Genomic DNA, 23169 nt, shown 5'->3' on the forward strand with positions numbered 1-23169 from the left:
GTAACTCAGATCCAGAGGAAAGAAAATGATAACCCTTTCCCCCTCAAGACTTGCCATTGTATCAGCAAGAGGGCTGTTTGCAAAATAAATAACCCACCAACATTTGAAGGTTGGAGATCTCTCAGTCAAGAGTGACAGGCTGTCACTGAAAATGGGTTGGAAGGAAAACTGTCATTCCTACTAAGCAATTTTAAATAGGCTTTGTTTCCAGATATCCTTGCTGCAAGTCCTCATTTCCTCATTTGGAAATGAGATTTGATATGGTTGTATTAGGGGGTAAAATTAAAAATATCTCCTTACATCCCACTCACACTGCTGCATGATGGAATTGCCAACCTTGAAACCAAAAAACATGTCTTTCTAATAAGAAGTCAGTGACACAAGAGAAAAGAGATCCCTGCAGCTAAGGTTTGCTCCTGGTATTTTCCCCATGATATCGCCCAACACAACGTACACTTTGTGGGTGGAGAAAAATGGGGGAAGACTTTTTAGCTTGTATACTTATTTCAGAACCTTAAATGAGTTGCCTATTAAACTATCCATGTACACAAATAGACTCAATATTAAGAAAAGAGGTAGTATGAGACTGAAAGACATGCTTAAGAGAAAGGAGGGAGCCATAAGTCAGGAATTGAGAAACGAAGAAAAATCTATACTGACTAAACTCAGGTTAGCTAGGAGGGAACATATGGGGAAGGCCCAAGTCTTACGCTCCTAGAAGCCAGGGCAGAGGCAGTAGGCTGGTAAGGACCACTGGCCATCTTGGGAACATGTGCTCCACTTGAAGCCATTAGGATGAAAAACAAGAATTCTTAGAACACTGGATATCCCAGAAACATAATGAATTAGCAGACCAAATGCCAGTCTGCAACTACTGGTTAAAAAGAAAAATCCAATTACTTATAGCACTGAATATAGATCAGCAGAAACTCCTGGCATCAAAGAAACTCTGACCATAAAGACTTAGCGCATGTTTTTACCAAACACTTCACAGGGCCTTGTGGATCAATCATGCATTCAATTTTGTCCTACAAATTAAAATCAAGCCATGTTTAAAGCAGTCTCCTTAAATTGCTTGCCAACGGGTACACATAGTACCACACTCCTGGTGTGACATGATCATTCTTATCATTCGTTTTTGGAACCTTCCTTTCGTGGATACACCACCTCTCACCTCGCTTCCCTGCTTCTGCCTGAACTGTGGCTTACCTGGATTATCACAACCAGATCCCCTGCAACTTTCAGCCTTGCCAACATCTGAACATGTCAGATGTTGGAAGAAAAACTGGGCAGGACAGAGTTTGAAGGTAAAGGCTCAATTCAAGGCTACAATAAAGGAAAGAGATTGAACTAACTCTGCTGAAACAAACAATGGGAGGGTTTTTAAGCCCTGGGATGAGCTAATGGAAAAGTACTGGGGGACATTTGTGGGGAGGTTGGTCCACGTGATTAGGCATCTGTGTTTGCTAATGGGTGTTTATTGGAGTTAGGCTCCAACCCTTCCACAGAGACTAAGAGACAGAGACGCTGTTCCTCTCCATGATTACATTTCAAAGAGGTACCAGGTCCTTGAGAAAGGTGGTTCTGGGTTGCAAAACTAGCAACAGGTTGGGAGACTTATATCTCACAGGGACAGAGAAAGAATATACGATTGCAAGTTTTTAAAGTAAATGCTTCAAGAAAAGAGAAGTCAGGGCCTGTATTAGGCCATTCTCATACTACTATATAGCTACTACTCAAGACTGGGTAATTTATAAAGGAAAGAGGTTTAATTGGCTCATAGTTCCACATGGCTGGGGAGGCTTCAGGAAACTTACAATCATGGTGGAAGGCAAACGGGAAGCAAGGACCTTCTTCACATGGCATCAGGAAAGAGAAGTGCTAGCAGGTGAAATGCCAGACCCTTATAAAACCATCAGATCTCATGAAAACTCACTATCACAAGAATAGCATGGGGGAAACTACCTCCAGGATCCAATCATCTCCCTCTCTCAACATGTAGGGATTACAATTCGAGATGAGATTTGGGTGTAGACACAAAGCCAAACCATATCAGGGCTCTAGAGTCTGAAAGAAGCCCATCTAAAGTGTAGTCCAGCACAGGGGAAGGTTATGGCCCTCTTAGTCACGGCTATCTATCCTTAGGAGGTAAGGGAGTTCTTCTAGCCCTGCCTCAAACCCAGGGTGAGCATTAGTATATGGTGATTCTCCTGGTGGCTGAGCCACAGGCTCCAACACTTTTCCCCATTCATGAGGCTCTGAACCACTACCCCACAGAGGCCCATTTCCATAAGGTCCTGCTGCCGAGATTCCTCCTTTCTCTCCATCCTTATCCCTCCCCCTTCCCTGCCTGGCATGGTCTTGTAGCTGGAAGACAAGGCCTCAGCTTTGGGGTCTAGTTTCTGTTTCACGAACCTCCATCAGCACAGACTGTCCCCATGTGGAGCCCAGCCCCCTGCTGTTATCTCTGAAAAAGATCTACTCAACTCTAGGATCATTTTTGGCTACTGAGCTATTCATCCTACAGAAATGGTAAATGCTATTTTACTGTGCATGGCCAGTGATAACCAGCAAGCCTAGAACATTGGTCCCAGCCCCCATCCTGCCTATTTCCTACTACAGGGACAACTATGACTATGCTAGCTGGAACTGATGATTCCTTGGGGACCCAGCCTGACTATGACACAGGCTGGGTGCCAAAGAATCACTAGTTCCAGCAAGCAAAATAGGAACAGGAAGCTAAGAATGTCAAATACATTTAGAATGACCTAGTCAAATGCCATTTCTCTTTTTTTTTTTTTTTTTTTTGAGACAGAGTCTTGCTTGGCTGCCCAGGCTGGAGTGCAGTGGCACGGTCTTAGCTCACTGCAACCTCCGCCTCTTGGGTTCAAGCGATTCTTCTGCCTCAGCCGCCAGAGTAGCTGGGATTATATGCACGTGCCACCATGCCCAGCTAATTTTTAGTAGAGACGGGGTTTCATCATGTTGGCCAGGTCAGTCTCAAACTCCTGACCTCAAGTGGTCTGCCCGCTTCAGCCTCCCAGAGTGCTGGGATTACAGACCTGAGCCACCGCTCCTGGTCTACCATTTATTTGTGGGAAAAAAAAAAAAAAAAAAAAAAAAAAAATTCCACTTATATGAGTTCCCGAGAGTCATCAGATTCATAGAAACAAGAAGTGGAATGGTGGCTGCCAGGGGCCGGGGGAAGGGGAACGGGGAGTTGGTGTTTCATGGGTCAGAGTTTCAGTTTTGCATGGTGAGAAAGTTCTGGAGATGAATGGTGGTGATGTCCCTACAACAATTTGAATGTACTTAACACCACCGAACTGTACACTTCAAAATGGTTAAAAATTGTCAATTTTATGTTATGTATATTTCCCCACAATTAAAATAATAGCTCATAAGAACGAAGCTATAAATAGTAATAGTAATAACCTGAAATTATGGTTTAAGGATTATAGTTTGCTTTCATGGTTAAAATGAGAGCCTGCAAGACTCAAGCTATGGAATAAAAATTCTGGTGGAGAAAGTGTAAGTTAATGCTTGCTCTAGAGAAGGAGGCCTGATACTCACAGTGTCCATTTGAGCCTGTCCTAAATCTCTCTGGACCTCAGCCTCACCATACCTACAATGAATGGGTCTCAGATCTTCTGTTCTGAACTTGCACCAAGCCTGGGCTTGCAATTTGGGTGTCTGTGGACCCCTCAGGTGTGTTTCTCTGGAGCCAGGGGCCATGACCTTCAGCAGATTCCCAATGGGAAACCCACCTCCCAACTATGTTGAAGACCTGAAAGCTGGAGTGGTTCTTCTCTCAGCAGTCCTTCCAGCTCCTAACATTGTAAAGACAGAAGCCCCTACAAACTCAGCCAGACCCCCACACTTTTAGATGTTGGACTTCCTCTGATCCTTGAAATGGCTACCCTGAGAACACGGCCCCAGGGCTTCCTCCAAAAGGGAGCTGCAAAGAGGGAGTCCCATTCTAGCTCCATTTCTAGGTGTTTTGCTCAAATTGACACTTTTTCCCTATTGAAAGAGAAAATTCGGGTTGGGCATGGTGGCTCATGCCTGTAATTCTAGCACTTTGGGAGGCAGACAGATCACCTGAGGTCAGGAGTTTGAGACCAGCCTGGCCAACATGGCAAAACCCTGTCTCTACTAAAAATACAAAAATTAGCCAGGCGTGGTGCTGCATGCCTCTAATCCCAGCTACTCAGGAGGCTGAGGCAGGAGAATTCCTTAAACCCAGGAGGCAGAGGTTGAAGTGAGCTGAGATTGTGCCACTGCACTCCAGCCTGGGAGACAGAATGAGAGACTCTGTCTCAAAAAAAAGAAAAAGAAAGAAGGGAAGGGAAAGGGGAAGGAAAGGGAAGGGGGAAGGAAAGGGAAGGGGGAAGGAAAGGGAAGGGGGAAGGAAAGGGAAGGGGAAGGAAAGGGAAGGGTGAAGGAAAGGGAAGGGAGAGGAGGGGAGGGGAGGGGAGGGAAGGGAAAGAAAAGAAAAGAAAGAGAAAATTCGTAAAGGAGGGACTCTGTCTTCACTGTGCCTTGGTTCGATTCTTGGTTATGAGTGGTTCCATGGTGGTGGAGGCTGCTGATGGAAAAGGGAACAGAGGGGTGAGGGATTTTTGCTGAAAATCTAGAGATTACTTAGAAGCCCCCATATTTCCTGGGCCCCAGAAATGATTGGATCCAAATGGGCTTGTGAGGAATTTTGAAATTTTGAATTTCACCTGAATTTTGGATGTGATTTTTCTCTATCGTGTGCACAGAGGCGGAGAGAGGCTCTTTCCCTTAGGATTTTGTGAATCTTGTCTTTAACTCATTGCCCAAAGTAGCGAACTCATTTTACTGACTTCAGAAAAAGACATCACCAGCCTGGCCTGGGAATAACACATGGGAAACTGAAGACAGTAGTATAATTAAGTTCACAAAAGGCCAATTCTTACGGCCATATTTCAAATGCTCACAACGCCTTCTCATCCATTCTACCAAATGACTTGGCTTCATAATATATTCAGAGTGAAAAAACATAATGGATTCTTCTGAGATATTCAATTAGTTCAATAAAAAGAGAAAAATAATTTTTCAATAAAGAAATTTAGCTAAATGACTAAAGCTGACAGTGAAAAATCAACTTCAAAGTAATTATGCATTTCTTTTGAGTTTGCGCTCTAACAAAAGTTGATGATATGTCACCATTAGAAATAGCCATCCTTCAAATGATTAATTGCATTTGTGTTGCTACTTTAGCAGACATTTATTTGAATGTTTACTCTATAACTGTCTTCGGGTGTTGATATATTTAAATTTCCACCAGCCCTGCTGAAAAGTATCGGCTCGTGCTTCTTCATGACTCACTGCTCAACTTCCTTTAAGCTGGTTTTTTCCGCATTAATGGAAACCTCTTCCAAAAATGTCACCAGTAACATTCTCCTTGCAAAATCCCATTACTTCTCTTTACTTCTAATCCTTGTGGGGGCCATGACTCCTCTCCCAATTCTCTCCTGTAAAAGTAGCCTCTGCTGTTTAAACTTTGGGGTCTCTCAGGATTCCGTATTCCACCCCTCTGGCATTCTGAACTTTCACCTTGGGTAACCACTTTGTTAGAGAAGTTTCAAAGGCATCTATGTGTTGATGACTTCCCAACCCCTAGCCTGGGCACTTCCGCCAAGCTGCACACGTCTGCGCAGGCGCATTGAATTCGACGGGCCATTAGCACAGTCAAGGCTGAACTGCTGGTCTTCCCACTTCCCACTATACTCTGCTCTTCTTCGGGCAGCCTCGTCTGAGTGCTTGATCACCTAGACAAGACACTGCTTTCCTGCTCCAGCTGCACGCGTCATGCCTCTCTTCATCCGTGGCTGGCCCGCCTGCCTGCAGTGTCTCACATTTCCTATCAATACAATTGTGTGCTTTCTGAAAATAAGTCAGGTCCGATTGTTCCTGGATCACTGCCTTCCTGGAAAGCCTCTGCACTCTGTAGAATCAGTACAGGCCCCTCCTGATGCTACTCAAGGCCCTCCAGAAGCCCATGCTACCATCAGTGCCCTCAGCTCTAGAGGAGCAGCTCCACCACGGCACCCCACGACTTTGCATGTAGAGCCACATGGGGAGGGTGTGACCTGCAGCTGCGCTGAGTCTTGGCAGAACACCCTGCGGTCCCCCAGCCAGTTTCTCGTTGCCTTCCGGGTTCTATGAGGTGCAGGGGCTTTCTGCCTGCCCCTCTCAGGGCACAGCTGCTGCTATAAAACTGCTGAGAAGCAGCTTGGAGTTGGCTCTACTGCAACATCCCTTCTTTCTGTTACAGTTGTCCAGTCCCTTTTATTTTGCCGTGACCTGCACCAAGGCCACAATGCCCATGCCTCCTTTTACTGTCTAAGTAATAAACCGTCTGCATCTGAAGAGGTCTCCTTGTTTCTTCGCCAGGACTTGCCTGTGTCCTGTATGCCAACTTCGAATACTCTCTACCCTTCTAACCCCCATGTAACCCGATAGCCTAACTGCAAACTTAATGTCATTTCCAAACATAAATATAGTACAAGATAAAATAAAATTATACTTGGAAGTCTGGCTAAGTGAAAATAAGGATTAGAAAAAGGAAACCAAGCCATAGGTTAGGTTAGTACTGTATCGTATTACCTTATTAAACTGATAAGAACAGATCTACACTTGGTCTTAGCCAAAACCGTATTACCTTATTAAACTGATAAGAACAGATCTACACTTGGTCTTAGCCAAAACGCCAAGAAACGATTGTACTACTGAATAAAATTATGGTGCTGTCATTTTAGAGGTGCTTCAAATTCTTTTGGGAATAAGGCAAATCTGTATACTTAAAATGTGTGATCTATGAATTTGGCTCTAACCTTTCTTGCAGAAAATTAGAAATTACTAACAGATGGTTTGTCCCAAGAGCAAACCTCTAATGCACAAATGATTGAAAATGAATTCAGAGAAAACTTAAATAAAGGCAATCTGAGTTTTATTAACATTAAACACCCTTTCTTTAAGTGAAAGGCATTATTAGGGCCAGGTGCAATGGCTCATACCTGTAATCCCAACACTTTGGGAGGCCAAGGCAGGTGGATCTCCTGAGGTCAGGCATTCGAGACCAGCCTGGCCAACATGGTGAAACCCCATCTCTACTAAAAATACAAAAATTAGCTGGGCATGGTGGTACACACGTGTTACCCTAGGTACTTGGGTGGCTGAGGCATGAGAATCGCTTGAACCCAGGAGGCAGAGGTTGCAGTGAGCCGAAACCGCACCACTGCACTTCAGCCTGGGCGACAGAGCAAGACTCTGTCTCAAAAAAAAAAAAAAAAAAGAAAAGAAAAGAAAGACATCATTAGATTGGTGATTATGAGGGTCATTATCTTAAAATAGTATTTCCTAAAATGAAAAACATTTCAGGAAGTAGCTGAAGTATTAGGAAAAAAACAAGGCTTTAAAAATAAGATTGAATGATGATTGCTTCTATGTCCCTGTAGCCAGCTGGTGATCTCATTTCTCATCACTAACGCACCTTCCTAAATCTGTCCTGTCCAGCAGGGTCAGCCATCCCAGCCCCCAGTAGCACCATCGGCCATCTGAGACTCTTTTTCAGCCCCAGAAGAAAATCTCTCAGATTGAATCTTTCCCTCTTTAGTCAACTCCCTAGTTAGAGGAGAGCTACAGCAGGGAACCGTGCTCATCTCTCATGGAGACTCCATCCTCCCCCTACCACCAACATGTGTGAATACCTGGCTACTTATGTAAAAGATTTAATTTGGTAAATGAGGAAAAGTCATATTTATCTCCATTCTTTGAATAGATTTCAGTGTGTGAGAATGACTTTTTAGTGTGTCAGAAGCTTGGTATTCTAAGGGTAAAGTATTAAGCCTAAAGAACTTCAATCAATAGTCTTAAGGCCAGGCGCGGTGGCTCACGCCTGTAATCCCAGCACTTTGGGAGGCCGAGGCAGGCAGATTACGAAGTCAGGAGTTTGAGACCAGCCTGGCCAACATAGCGAAACCCCATCTCTACTAAAAATACAAAAAATTAGCCAGGCGTGATGGTAGGCACCTGTAGTCCCACCTACTCAGGAGGCTGAGGCAGGGGAATCGCCTGAACCCAGGAGGCGGATGTTGCAGTGAGTCGAGATTGCACCATTGTACTCCAGCCCGGGTGACAGGGTGAGACTCCATCTCAAAAAAAAAAAAAAAAAAAAAAAAAGTCTTATATATGATAAATGGGTTTGTAAACCACTAAACTTTGTACCAAAAAAAATCTGTTATTGTTAATCTTGTTTGCAACTATTAATAATAACTGAGAAATGGGCTGGGCATGGTGACTTACGCCTGTGATCACAACATTTTGCGTGTCTGAGGCAGGAGGATTGCTTGAGGCCAGGAGTTTGAAATCAGCCTGGGCAACATAGTGAGACTCTGTTTCTACAAAAAATACAAAAATTATCCTCTGAGATGCAAACGCTAAGCCGGGTGTGGTGGCGTGCGCCTGTGGTCCCAGTTACTTGGGATACTGAGGTGGTAGAATTGCTTGAGCCCAGGAGGTTGTGGCTGCAGTGAGCCTTGATCACACCACTGCATTCCAGTCTGGGTGATAGAGTGAGACCCTGTCTCAAAAAATAAGATAAGTGCAAGATAAGTTTACAATGTAAAAAGTACTATGGTAAATTGCTCTCGCATATACCAGTTGCATACCAACATCTTCCCTTTTTCCCACAGGCAACCCTCCTGCTACGGGCACTGGGACTTTGCTGATAACCCTGGAGGACGTGAATGACAATGCCCCCTTCATTTACCCCACAGTAGCTGAAGTCTGTGATGATGCCAAAAACCTCAGTGTAGTCATTTTGGGAGCGTCAGATAAGGATCTTCACCCGAATACAGATCCTTTCAAATTTGAAATCCACAAACAAGCTGTTCCTGATAAAGTCTGGAAGATCTCCAAGATCAACAGTAAGTCTAGCTAAAGCATTTCTCCCTGTTCTTCCAGATTTCAGTTTAGTTTCTCTTCCCAAAATGCTCTTTCTCTACTATTCTCTCATGTATTCTCATTTGGTTCATTTTAAGTTATTGGCTTATTATAAACACTGACAATTTTCCCACCAACAAACAAATGCAATTTATCTGTTTCAAACATAGATGTTTTCTCTTCTGCTTCCTCTCTGATGTTTTCTGTACTGTACACCGTGTGTTGTATATGCTAACCTGTCTGCTACATACATCACATACTATAACTCCAATATTCTCTCTTTAAAATTTTAATATATTTAGGGGGCACAACTGCAGATTTCTTATATACATACATTGATTGCATAGTGGTGAAATCTAGGATTTAAGTGTCCCCATCACCCAACAGTGAACTTTCTCTTAACTAATCTGTAGTTTCTGCCATCCCAGAGTTCCCAGCAACGAGACTGTGATTCTTTGTTCTTCCTCTTTCTCTTTTAATTAAACTCCACAGATTCTTTCTTTGTAACTAGCTTACGAAGAATATTGGCCAACCTGCCCAGTCTCAGCAGTCTCTGCTTCTCCCCAGCTATCTCTTGGCTCAGCTCTTTCTCCAATCTCAGAGACAGAGAACTGTGTTAACATTAACTTTCACCAGCGCGTTGGAGAGACTTTTCGTGGTATACTTGCCATCATAAATGACTAAAGGAAAGAGAAGCACTAGGATAAGAATCTTTATAGTCTTCAACCTCCAACCTTCCATAGTATGCTGCAGACCTCCTCAAACTTGACTTGGTCTAATGATGATCTTGACTTTTCTTTCAAATCCTTGGCCATCATTGACTTTGATGTCTTCTTCCATGCATCTTCTTTCTCCTTTATGAAACTTGCAAGCAATGTCTCCTTCCACCAGTCCTTCCACATAGGCAGGTAGAAGTCAAAACTTAACCCAGCTTGTATCACTTGCCTTATTAAGACTGAAACACCAATGTATTAATATGGAGTATCCTTATATTCACAATCTCACCCACCTTCTTCCCCAAATGTAAACTAACTACTAAGTTCACCTTGTCTTCCAATACATTAAAGAAAAAATAAACAAAAAAAAAGGCATTAGATACTATGTCTTCAATAATATACTTATCCTGCTGTTGACCCAGTCAGGGTTCCCACTTTTTTTTTTTTTTTTTTTTTTTTTTTTGAGACAGAGTCTTGCTCTGTAACCCGGGCTGGACTGCAGTGGCCGGATCTCAGCTCACTGCAAGCTCCACCTCCCGGGTTTACGCCATTCTCCTGCCTCAGCCTCCTGAGTAGCTGGGACTACAGGCGCCCGCCACCTCGCCCGGCTAGTTTTTTGTATTTTTAGTAGAGACGGGGTTTCAGCGTGTTAGCCAGGATGGTCTCGATCTCCTAACCTCGTGATCCGCCCGTCTCGGCCTCCCAAAGTGCTGGGATTACAGGCTTGAGCCACCGCGCCCGGCCGGTTCCCACTTCTTATATAGGTGGTAGAAGTTTTGAGGGAGACAGAGAATTACCCATTTCATTAGATTTTGCCTAATGTACAATTGTGCATAACATTTTCTATTTAAAAATCTCATATCTATTGTTATAGCCCTATCTCATATCTTATTTTATTAGTGCCTTTTGCTTGTTATTGATTCTATTTGCCTGTTTGTCTATTTTATTGCTTTTTGAAGAATGAATTCTGTTACACTGATTATTTTTAATTAAAACAGCCCTTCTCTTGTTTGAAGGGTTACTGTTTTATTTGCTAGTTTTTATGGCTGTGGCCAATTTGAATAAACATCTCCAAATCTTTCCAATCGGAACTTTCTCATTCAAGAGTTTCTTTTGGCGGGGGGTGGTGGAGGGGGTGAACATCAGGATAAATAGTCAATGCATGCTGGGCTTAATACCTAGGTAATGGGTTGATGGGTGCAGCAAACCACCATGGCACATGTTTACCTACGTAACAAACCTGCACATCCTGCACATGTACCCCAGAACTTAAATTTAAAAAAAGAGAGAGAGAGAGAGTTTCTCCTCTGCTCAAGGAAGATGGGAAAATGCTGTTTGATTTCATCTGCCAGCTCACTAGGTGACCATCACATTAGTCATTGCTGCTGCTGTCACCTTCTGGTAATGATCATGCTTCATCTATTTTTATTTTCCTGTCATTACACTCTTGTTTTTTTCTCCTGGTTTTACCTAATGGAAAAAAAAATGCCTTCTAAATGATTTTGTTGTCTCACACTTTTTTTCCTGAATATTTAGCCCTGTTTATTCCCAGAAAGGGGCACTTAAAAATATGTATGCCCCTAATCATGTCAGTGGCTTTATCCCAAGGTTAAACAATAGGCCAGCTGGTACAGCCACTGCCAAGTGTCTCCCAAGGGCCTGGGTGATCGTGGCTATCGCCAATGCATATGACATTAGGGAAGTGGAGGGGAAGCTTAAAGATCCAGTGTCTATGTTGCGGGTTCCCACCCAAATCTAGAGCTGTGGACTGAGGGTTGATTAAAAACCAAAAACAAGGCTGAACACAGTGGCTCATGCCTGTAATCCCAGCATTTTGGGAGGCTAAGGCAGGCAGATCACCTGAGGTCAGGAGTTTGAGACCAACCTGCCCAATATGGTGAAACCCCATCACTACTAAAAATACAAAACTTAGTGGGGCATGGTAGCATGTGCCTATAATCCCAGCTACTCGGGAGGCTGAGGCAGGAGAATCGTTTGAACTCAGGAAGCGGAGGTTGCAATGAGCCGAGATCACACCACTGCACTGCAGGCTGGGCAACAGAGTGAGACCCTGTCTCAAAAAAAAAAAAAAACTGAAAGCAAAAAACATAGGCTATAGAACCCATCTCCATGATAACACATCAGGGTCCTGCCCACGTTGAGAGCAGGTGGATTTTCACCTCAGCTTTCTAGATGTGGAACGCAATCTTTGCCAAGATGGCTTTTTCATGTAATAAATTTGCAGGGAGGAGTTCTTGGTCATCAATCATCTTCATGAAAGGAGCTCTCCTTGAAATTGATTATGATGGCGCTGAGGCACCAAACTCTGGTGATGGAAGCACTTTGTCTCTCTGCTGTTCATTACAGGAGCCACCGGCCATGTGTGGCTTCTGGGCGCTTGGAATGTGGCAGGTGCCACTGAGGATCTGAACTGGTATTTTCACTTGATGTTAATAAATTTAAATTTAAGCATTCCCATGATTATAAATGAAAATGCAGCACCTGTTTGGTGTGATTTTAGTCACCAAAACCTCACTCTTTTATTGGAAAAAGTCTCATCCACTCTCACCAGGACCCTCCTTGCCTTTACAGATACACACGCCCTGGTAAGCCTTCTTCAAAATCTGAACAAAGCAAACTACAACCTGCCCATCATGGTGACAGATTCAGGGAAACCACCCATGACGAACATCACAGATCTCAGGGTACAAGTGTGCTCCTGCAGGAATTCCAAAGTGGACTGCAACGCGGCGGGGGCCCTGCGCTTCAGCCTGCCCTCACTCCTGCTCCTCAGCCTCTTCAGCTTAGCTTGTAAGTTGGCGTAACTCCAGTGCATGCACAAGTAGGAAATTGTAACTTCATGGGGTTCATGAAGCCGGCATTTTTCCATATACCTTTCCAAGAAAATGTATCCCAGAAGAATCATTCATCTTCAGTGTATGTCTGTATGATAGAACATGTTATATGTAGAAGTGCTCCCACTAATGTTTAAAGGCATCTTAACAATCCCTTCCAGCCAGTCTGAGGAATTGTGCAAAGGTGTTCATTGGTAGCCTGCAAACCAGGCGGTAAGCAAAACTTCCTACAGCTGCCACTCAACTTGAGCTAATGAAAATGCACCCAGATTAGTTAACTGGTCTATCAGAGGCCTGTTTCTCTCTACATTATGCGGAATAATCTTTTGCAAGGTTAAAACAGATAGGATGAGACTTTCTGAGAATAGTCATGAGAATTTATGGATGGAGGTTGGGCTGCAGGGAAAATGATCAATGCGTAATTCACACTGTTTTTTCACTGGCTAGTAGTAATGACGATAATATAATGAAACGTTGTTTTAAACAAATGAGTTATTATGCCAAGTAATATAGATGTGAGGATAAAATGAATAAATACATGTGTCAGATAGTCCTGCTTTATGAAATACTAGTCCAGTTTTAACTTTAGCAGTTATCCATATCTAACTGTTACCTTTCAAAAGCCATTTGGGCCTTGCTATTTACCTTTTGAGAAGGTATTGGTGTAATTGCAAATTAGGAAGTTGGGAAATTGGCAGAAAAAGAAAACAGAAGGTTTTATACCCTAGTGACAGTGGTGAGCTGCCAGGAAATCATATAGTCCAACATTGGACACTCATGTGTATAAAGCTCTGGGCAAGACCAGAGTCCTGTGAGTAGAAGGAAAAAGAAGGACTGGGCATGGTGGCTCACACCTATAACCCCACCACTTTGGGAGGTCAAGGTAGGTGGATCATTTGAGGTCAGGAGTTCAAGACCAGCCTGGTCAACATGGTGAAACCTTGTGTCTACTAAAAATACAAAAATTAGCCAGGCATGGTGCCATGCACCTATAGTCCTAGCTACTCGGGAGGCTGAGGCAGCAGAATTGCTTGAACCCAGGAGGTGGAGGTTGCAGTGAGTGGAGATCGTGCCATTGCACTCCAACCTGGGTGACAGAGCGAAACTCTGTCTCAAAAAAAAAAAAAGAAGGAAGGAAAGGAAGGAAAGGAAGGAAAGGAAGGAAAGGAAGGAAAGGGAGGAAAGGAAGGAAAGGAAGAAAGGAAGAAAGAAAGCCATTATAGCATCTCACTAGCCCTTCAGACTGGGCATTTCTGAAAGTGAACGTATCATCTTCCCCTGCTGACCTGCCCCTCTGCCTGCCTTGCCTCTGATGACTGTACCACCACCATCATCATCACCATCATCTCCATGTCTCCTTCCCAATCTTCCCACCGCAAAGCCCAACAGAGTCTAAGGGTCCAACACATTGCATCCATACCTGCCTCCACCCTCCTGTCTCAGGTGCTAATGTTTACTTAACCTCGATTATCTCACTGGCTTTCTAACTTTCTCTTCTGCAAAGAGAGAGAGAAAATAGAAATCAGGAGGCTGCCCCTCGGAGGCTTCTCCTGAGTCTTTTCTGTAAAGTAGAGACAATTTCAGATGAAGGGATAGAGATAGGACTGGGGGCTGGGAAGAAATTAGGAAACCTTGTCAAAGGGCAAATAATTCGACTGTACAGCAATTGGGCTGAACGTTGACCAGGGGTGGTCCAGAGGAGACTGGATACTGTCTTAGTCCATTCGGGCTACTATAACAAAATACTATAAACTGGGTGGCTTATAAATAATAGAAATGTATTGCTGATCGTTCTGGAGGCTGAGAAGTCCAAGAACAAGATGCTGGCAGATTCATTGTCTAGTGAAAGCCCACATTTTGGTTCACATATGGCGCCTTCTCCCTGCATTTTCACACGATGGGGAGAGGCAAGGCAGCTCGCTGGGGCCTCTTTTATAAACGCACTCATCCCATCCCATCCATGAGGACTCTGACTTCCTGACCTGCTGATTTCCCAAAGGCCCACCCTCCTAATACCATCACCTTGGGGATCAGGTTTCAGCATATGACTTTTGGAGGGGCACAAACTTCAGCAGATACTATTAACCACCCAGTTTATAGTATTTTGTTATAGTAGCCTGAACGGACTAAGACAGTATCCAGTCTCCTCTGGACCACCCCTGCTCAACGTTGAACCCAATTGCTGTACAGTCGAATTATTTGCCCTTTGACAAGGTTTCCTAATTTCTTCCCAGCCCCCAGTCCTATCTCTATCCCTTCATCTGAAATTGTCTCTACTTTACAGAAAAGACTCAGGAGAAGCCTCCCAGGGGCAGCCTCCTGATTTCTATTTTCTCTCTCTCTCTTTGCAGAAGAGAAAGTTAGAAAGCCAGTGAGATAATCGAGGTTAAGTGAACATTAGCACCATACCATAGTAGATACCATGAATTTATAGCAGCACGTGATGCTTGTTTGCCCCCTTGCTTTGCTGACAGATATCCTAGACCTAGATTTCTAGAGTGTAGGAATGTTCCCTTTGCGAGAGTGTACTCTCTGGGGCCTGGTTTGCTGACTCATCGCCAGCGACCTGCAAGTCACTCTTGTATAGCATCAGCTGGGGAGATGGTGGTGGATCTCAAGTCTGGCTGCACAATAGAAGCACCTGGGGAACTTTTCAATATAGCTACCCATACCCAGGCCCTACCCTATGACTGGAAGGGCAGCTCAGACATTTGTCCGTTTTAAAGCCTCTCCAGATGGTCCACAGATACCGGGAAATCAGGACCATCCTGGTGAGTGACTCCAAGCTTTAGGTACAGGCTCCTGGACATTCTAACAGTGTCCTCCAATCTTGTCCACACCCTAAACATGTGCTGGTTCCTTCAGTTCACAACTCAATAGGAAACTGGTGGAGGAGGGTAAATTTCAGAATATAAATGTGAAGCTGTTTGCTACTGATGGTGCCAGGTTTCCCCCAGGGAGGAGGGCACAGTGAGATGAGAGAACACATCTAATATGAGAATTTCTATAGCACCAACTTTCCAAAAAGTGTTTCAGAAGCTTACAGAATTAAAACGTGAACAAGACAGGAAGTTAAACTTGACAAGAAAGAGAAACCAACTAGGAAGAGTTGGGGATGGAGCTGACTGACACTAAATTTGGCCTGAGCTGCTTGTTGGCTTGCCGTACACACTTGCCGCTGTGTGATAAGAGCAGCGTGTTAATTGCACTGGTAGTTCCTAAATGCTGTTGCACATCAGAACCACTTAGGAAACATTTTTAAAATGCTAATTTCTGGGCTCAGTGCCCTAGAAACTTTCATTTGTGATCTGGATTACGACTTGAGGTTGGGGAGTAGGGGGTTGGGAAATGGAAGTGAACGGACGCATGGACAGACAGATGGCTAAATGAAAGGAAACATGTATTTCTCCCTCTTTTCTTTTGTTCTTTTTTTTCCTTCATCTTTCTTTTCTGTTTATTTGTTTGTTTATTTATTTGAGACAGCGTCTCACCCTGTCACCTAGGCTGAAGCACAGTGGCACAATCTCAGCTTATTGCAACCTCCACCTCATGGGTTCAAGTGTTTGTCCTGCCTCAGCCTCCCAGGTAGCTAGAATTACAGGCAAGCGTCACTGCGCCCGGCTAATTTTTATATTTTTAATAGAGACGAGGTTTCACCATGTTGGCCAAGCTGTTCTCCAACCCCTGACCTCAGGTGATCTGCCTGCCTCAGCCTCCCAAAGTGCTAGGATTACAGGTGTGAGCCACCACACCTGGCCCCTTACTTTCAAATAAAATATTACAGGCAAAGGTAAAATGTTTCTCTGCCCAATTTTATTTTCTGTTCTCTCTCCTCAGAAACAATAGTTACCATGAATTAGCTATTCATGTGCATGTCCAGATGTTTTTATACTTTTACTACACACAAACTCACACATACACACACTCACATTCACACATAACACATACAGTTCTATTTTGTGCAGTTTGTAAAACCTCCTGTAATTCATATTATATTGGGCATAGCATTCCGCGACTTACTTTTCTTCCTCCCTGTGTTACATTCACAAGGTCCATCCATGTTGCTCTAATTCAGCGCTCAGCAAACTTTTTCTCTAAAGGGCCAGATGGCTTTGTGGGCCATATTAGTCTCTGTCACATATTCATCTTTATTGTTTGTTTGTTTGTTTGTTTCTGTCTTTTGTACCACCCTTTAAAAATGTGAAAACCCTTCTTTGCCTGGGACCTATCCAAACACGGACTTGAAGTTAGAGTCAGCCCACAGCCTTCCTTGGCTGAACCCCACTCTGCTCCATTTATTCTGACGCTGGAGGATCCTGTCATTTGAATATGGTGCAGTGGATTCCCTTATCAGCAGACACATTAGAATCATTTACTATGACCAGCGCTACCACAGTAAGAGATCTCCATTTTCCACCAGCTCCTGGAGTGACTGCTAGACAGACCACAAGCCCAGCACCGCCCAAGGACCAGCACTTAGAAGCCACTGCTGTACAAGCAATGCTTGCATCCAGGTGTGGTGGCTCACCCCTATAATCCCAGCACTTTGGGAGGCCAAGGCAGGCGGATCACTTGAGGTCAGGAGTTCAAGACCAGCCTGGCCAACATGGCAAAACCCCATCTCCACTAAAGATACAAAAATTAGCCAGGCATGGTGGCAGGCACCTATAATCCCAGCTATTCGGGAGGTTGAGGCAGGAGAATCGCTTGACCCTGTGAGGCAGAGGTTGCAGTGAGCCAAGATCATACCACTGCACCCCAGCCTAAGCGACAGAGCAAAAAACACTTTCAGAGGTCCAGGAGCAATTGGAACTCAAGTATAACAGAGTTCGGATACATTGGAGAGCAGTACTTCCTGTGTGATTGCAAAGAGATAAAAATTCTATGTGTGTGCAGTGGGAATGCATATGCACATGTACATGTATGTGGTGTGTGTGCACGCACATGTGTGTACACAGAAAGAAGACAATTGAGGGGGTCACGTCACACATCGCCCTCTGTAAATCCAATTTCAGGACATCAAAGCCTGACTCAGTGACATCTCTTTGAAGAACGAAGGCACTGCAGGACGCTGCTCGCAGGCCAGCCACTCTGGACTGGAAATGAGTGTTTTTAAACGGAGACCAGAGCCGCTGTACCCTTGCTTGTTAAAATACAGATTTCCAGGCCCATCCAACCTATGGCATCAACATCCCAGCTGACAGGGGCCTCTAGCACAAAGCCCAGTGTTTGGTTATTTTTATACAATATTTTTATAATAATACACATTCTGCTACCACCACTCCACATAGTAAGTATTAGTAAACCTTGAATATTTTTTAGATTTAAAGAAAAAGACTTGGCAGTATTTTTTTCTTATCAACAAGGGATTTTCTTGTGGCCATCACTTTGATCTACATCCTGATCTACAGATGTCAATCATGAGCAGGTTCCCAAGGATGTCCCACTTCTCATCTCTCAACTGAGCTCTTGGATCAATTAATCTAAGGCGGAATTGCCTGATAACCCCTAAAGAATTGCTTCACAGTTAGTATCATTGATAAAAGACAGACACAGGTACACTAGGTGTGAGATGCCACAAGTGCTTTATGTGCTCATCTAAGGGGAGCAATCCCATCTAGCATCACGTGATTATATCCTACTGTAAGTACAGGCACCTGTATGTAAAGTCAAAATTATTCCCAAAATGAAACTCTGGATCTCCCCGTGTAGCTGGAAAGGTACTCAGTTGACACTCCAGTGATTTGCTCCACAAAGACAGGTAGTTTCAGGCCCCAAAAAGCAGTTAAAAATAGGTGTTACCAGTTACCTTCAAAAACACACCTTGTCTGGTCATGTATAAAAGGCATACAGTTTTCTAATATTGTTTGTTTAAATGTTAGAGATGCCTGCCAAATGTCATGATTTATGTTTTATTATATACCTAGTCCAAGACATTCTTCCTAACCAAAAAGGGATGGACATAATAAGACATGGGAGAGTCTGGGTCGGAGGTAGCAGGAACAGGTAACCACGAGTGCCCAACCACTCAAATGCATAAGAGCAGACATCAAAGTGGCCGATCCCATGTGTGTTACCATTTGTATGACATTGACAACAGGCTGCACAGACATGAAATGAGCCTAAACCGTTAAGCAAGAGTTGGAGAAGGGGGAGGGTGATTTCAAAAAACACTGAAATTAGCAGCTTTTTTTTTTTTTTTTTTTGAGATGGAGTCTCACTCTGTCACCCAGGTTGGAGTGCAGTGGTGTGATCTCAGCTCACTGCAACCACTGCCTCCCAGGTTCACCTCCCAGGTGACTCTCCTGCCTCAGCCTCCTAAGTATCTGGGATTACAGGCATCTGCCACCACGCCTGGCTAATTTTTTTGTATTTTTAATAGAGACAGAGTTTCACTATGTTGGCCAGGCTGGTCTGAAACTCCTGACCTCAAGTGATCCACCCGCCTCAGCCTCCCAAAGTGCTGAGATTACAGGCATGAGCCACCACGCCTGGCCTGAAGTTAGCTTTTAAAGTACATAGCTTCCTAACTCAGCCATAGTCCTTACAGTAATTTTGGGAGCAAGGAAGTCAGCTGGTAGAATCTCTTTGATGTTTCTTTAAAGCAGGGTTAAAGCAGGGTCAGCCAAGTCTAAGACACAGACCAAATCTGGTCCACTGCCCATTTTTGTAAATAAAGTTTTATTGAAACACAGCCTTGCCTATCATTTCCATATCACCCGTGGCTGTTCTCTGCTGCAGTGGCAGAGCTGAGTAGCTGCCACAGAGACCACCTGGCCCAGGAAGCTGAAAATATTAACTCTCTGGCCCTTCCCAATTTAAAGCATCGTTCATAAAACGGCATGTGATGTAGGAGAAGATAATCACGTCACACTCATGGCAAGAAAAAATACTCAGATCCAAGTAGATGAGCAGCAACCAAACATGCTGATGTTTGGGGGCTTTTTTCTGTATTTTCTTCAGTGCTCTGGTGATTATCCCATTTTCTAGATGAGAAAACTGATGCTCAGACAGGTCCCCAGGCGAGTAATCAGTGAGGCCAGCATTCACCATTGACTGCCTCCCTTACGGAAAAGGATAATAATAGTATTTCAATTTAGTATGATCTGATCCTGTAGGTGGCTTTACTGCAACTGAGAATTGAACTGAAGGATTGGCATTTCCTTCTTTGACATCTGAAAATAAGGAAATAAAACTAATGATATTGAAAGTAATAAAGAACGAAAATGAAATGACTTTTACCATCAGTTGTTGTATAAAGTGCGTGTCAGTGGCATGAAGTGGATGTGTAATTCTTCTTCTAGCCCCGTCCCAGTGAAGGAAGCTGGCATTGCCATTCAGCTGTTTCTGTGGTTTTTTTAGCACGGCTTTGCACGGTATGGCAAGTCTCAAAAAAAGAACTTGTCCGGAAACCATTTCTGACCATTGCTTTAGGCTTAATTAACCAGTATTAGCAAGAAAGTAAAAGGACAGATCAGGTGAATGATCTTAAATACCAAAATTAAATGTCTCTATATGGGGGGTAGGAGGTAGACAAACTCAGACACAATAAAGAAGCTTAAAGAGGTGAGTGGGCCAGGCACAGTGGCTCATGCCTATAATCCCAGCACTTTGAGAGACTGAGGCGGGAGGCTTGGTTGAGACTAAGAGTTTGAGACCAGCCTGGGCAACATAGTGAGACCCCCTATCTCTGGGGGAAAAAAAAAAAAAAAAAAAAAAAGGCAAGAAAAAAGAAAGTCCTGCCCCATATCAGCTAAAAATTAACAGTAAATAAAATGTGGACCAGGCATGGTGACTCACAGCTGTAATCCCAACAGTTTGGGAAGCCTAGTAGAGCTGATCACCTGAGGTCAGAAGTTCGAGACCAGCCTGGCCAACATGGTGAAACCCATCTCTACTAAAACTATAAAATTAGCTGGGCGTGGTGGCACACATCTGTAATCCCAGCTACTCGGGAGGCTGAGGCAGGAGAATCGAGTGAGCTTGGGAGGCAGAGGTTGCAGTGAGCTGAGATCATGCCACTGTACTTCAGCCTGTAGGACAGAGCAAGACTCCATCTCAAAAAAATAAAAACAAAATGTGCATGTCTGGCTGGGTGGGGTGGCTCACACCTGTAATCCCAGCACTTTGGGAGGCCGAGGTGGGTGGATCACGAGGTCAGGAGTTCAAGATCAGCCTGACCAACATGGTGAAACCCCGTCTCTACTAAAAATATAAAAATTAGCTGGGCGTTGTGGCACACGCCTGTAATCCCAGCTACTCAGGAGGCTGAGGCAGGAGAATCGCTTGAAGCCAGGAACCGGAGGTTGCAGCGAGCCAAGATTGTGCCACTGCACTCCAGCCGGGGAGGCAGAGCAAGACTCTGTCTCCAAAAAAAAAAAAGCCAAGATGAGCAAAAGATAGCCACTAAACTCTTCTTAAATTTTATTTTTCAATGTATTGTTTGCATGCAACAAAATACATCCATTGCAAGTGTACAGTTTGATTCATTGTGGTAAGTGTACAGAATTTTATACCACACCCTAGTCAAAATACAGTTTCCTTTGCTATTGATCCCTTTACCCAATCCAGGCTCTCATTGAGCTGCTTTCTCTAATAATGGTTTTGTCTTTTCTAGAATTTCCTAGAATGTATCAGTATTTTGTTCCTTTCTATTGTGAAACGTATTATGGGCAGACACAGGTCCTGAAAAGGCATTAAACCCAGGCAGAGTGGGCTGTCCTCGGCCTGCAGACAGCCGCAGTCATGCTTGCAGAGGAGCTGTGGTCCCTTTAAGTGACATGACATTATGGACAATGGCAGTTGACCCTTGGGAGCTTTTCATGCACCTTGCACATACAAGCTAAGGGCTTTACCTGAATTATATAAATTTCCTCAAGTAACTATCTCAGTAGCCCTGGGAGGAATCACTTATGTTATCATCTAAATTGACTTAAAATAGAAATTTGAGACTCTAATTTTAAAACAAGAGATTGGAGCCTATTTAGTAGATTTTATGCAGCCAAAGCTGTTTTTTTTTTTTTTTTTTTTTTTTTTTTTTTTTTTTTTTTCTATTTTTAACTAATTTGCCTCCCAGGAGACAGTTGAAATGTCTAGAGACATTTTGATTATTATGCCTGGCGGGACGCCACTAGTGGCGTCTAGTGGGTGGAGGTTAAGGGTGTTGCTAAGCGTCCTCCCATACACAAGACAGCACCCTCCACAAAGAATTATCCAACCCCAAATGTCAGTAGCGCTGAGGCTGAGCAACCCCACTCTGCTGTCTAACCAAAATTAGATACAGAAAGTAGAGACATTCTACCACCTGACAACATAAATGGCTTTTGCCCATTTAAAAAGATAAAGAGGAGTGAGTATCCAACCTAAAACAACATCTTAAAGACATTCTTCCTAATAGGCTTTTGCAAAAATAGTTCATATTTTACAACTATCTTGCAGCGTGGGTATAAATGAGACCTAATCATTGTAAAAATGAAAAGAGTGCCTCAAAACGTCTGAAGTTCTGAGCAGAGGGCAGCCTTTTGGGTGGAGGCAGGACTAGGGTATCAGTAGGAGTGAGAACAATGGTCAGATAAATGAGTACACAGCACTTGTAGACTGATTAAGTCCTTTTTTTTTTTTCCTTCTTTTGATGGAGCAAGACTATAACAGAAGCCTGAGAGTGAGGAAGGCTTTGGCAACTATTACTGTAGACACAATAGTTTACTCAATTTCATGAACTCTTAGTCCTGGGCTGGAATTCACACCTCTGCTGGAATTGCACAGACAAAACGTGCTTGCAAGGAGTAAGGTGGCAAAAACAGAAAAATGCAGGCAAAAGCATGCCTCATTCTGAAACTGGATCTGGGCATCCTAGAGCCAGAGCCTCTCCCAGCCGACATTGCTGAGCTGAGCAGAGTGACAGACTCCACGCTGGAGGCAGCCCCCAAGCTGGCCGTAAGGAGGAGCCACGAGCAGGCACTGGGAAGACAGGCTCTTGAATGCACACTATGCTGATGTCTCTTTCTGTGAAGGTTTCTACATGAATGACATGTTCTCAAAGTCTGCAACACAGTCTGCCACGAGATGCCTTTTTTCCTCTGGGAACAGAATGCTACTTTCGTGGTTGGCTGAGTAATGGCCCCCAAATATGTGTTCCTCATCCTAATCCCTGGAACCTGTGAACATGCTACCTTATATGGCAAAGGAGACTTTGGGTGGGTGCCTATAATCCCAGATACTCAGGAGGCTGAGGCACGAGAATCGCTCAACCTGGGAGGCGGAGGTAGCAGTGAGCCAGGATCGTGCCAGTGCACTCCGGCGTGAGCAACAAAGTGAAACTCTGTCTCCAGAAAAAAGAGACTTCTCAGATGTGACTAAGTGAAGCATTTTGAGATGTGGAGATTATCCTGGATTAGCCAGGTGAGCCTGATATAATCACGGAGTCCTTATAAGAGGGACAAAGGAAGAGTCAGTTAGAAACAGACCATGTGATGACGAAAACAGAGGGAGGCCAGAGGTGAAAAGAGAAGATGCTGCAGTGCCGCCTCTGAAGGTGAAGAAAGGGGCCATAAGCCAAGGGCTGCAGGCAGCCCTTAGAGGCCAGGAAAGGCAAGGGAACAGATGCTTTCCTAGAGCCTCCAGAA

At 44.0% G+C, this 23169-nt stretch overlaps 1 protein-coding gene and 1 pseudogene across 2 annotated transcripts in view; one reads left to right on the forward strand and one right to left on the reverse strand.

Annotated features, from left to right (window-relative positions):
• The window catches only part of CDH13 (cadherin 13), a 1174890-nt gene that overhangs the window by 1145721 nt on the left and 6000 nt on the right, over positions 1 to 23169 (forward strand). For both annotated transcript variants that reach the window (XM_007994196.3, XM_007994191.3), the window contains 2 exons: positions 8724 to 8957; positions 12282 to 12500. In XM_007994196.3, coding sequence (XP_007992387.3) covers positions 8724 to 8957; positions 12282 to 12500 — 453 coding nt within the window. The remainder of the gene's footprint in view (positions 1 to 8723; positions 8958 to 12281; positions 12501 to 23169) is intronic.
• Positions 6607 to 6751, reverse strand: LOC119627794 (U2 spliceosomal RNA; annotated as a pseudogene).

This window comes from Chlorocebus sabaeus, chromosome 5, assembly GCF_047675955.1.
Source record: "Chlorocebus sabaeus isolate Y175 chromosome 5, mChlSab1.0.hap1, whole genome shotgun sequence".
NCBI lineage: Eukaryota > Metazoa > Chordata > Mammalia > Primates > Cercopithecidae > Chlorocebus > Chlorocebus sabaeus.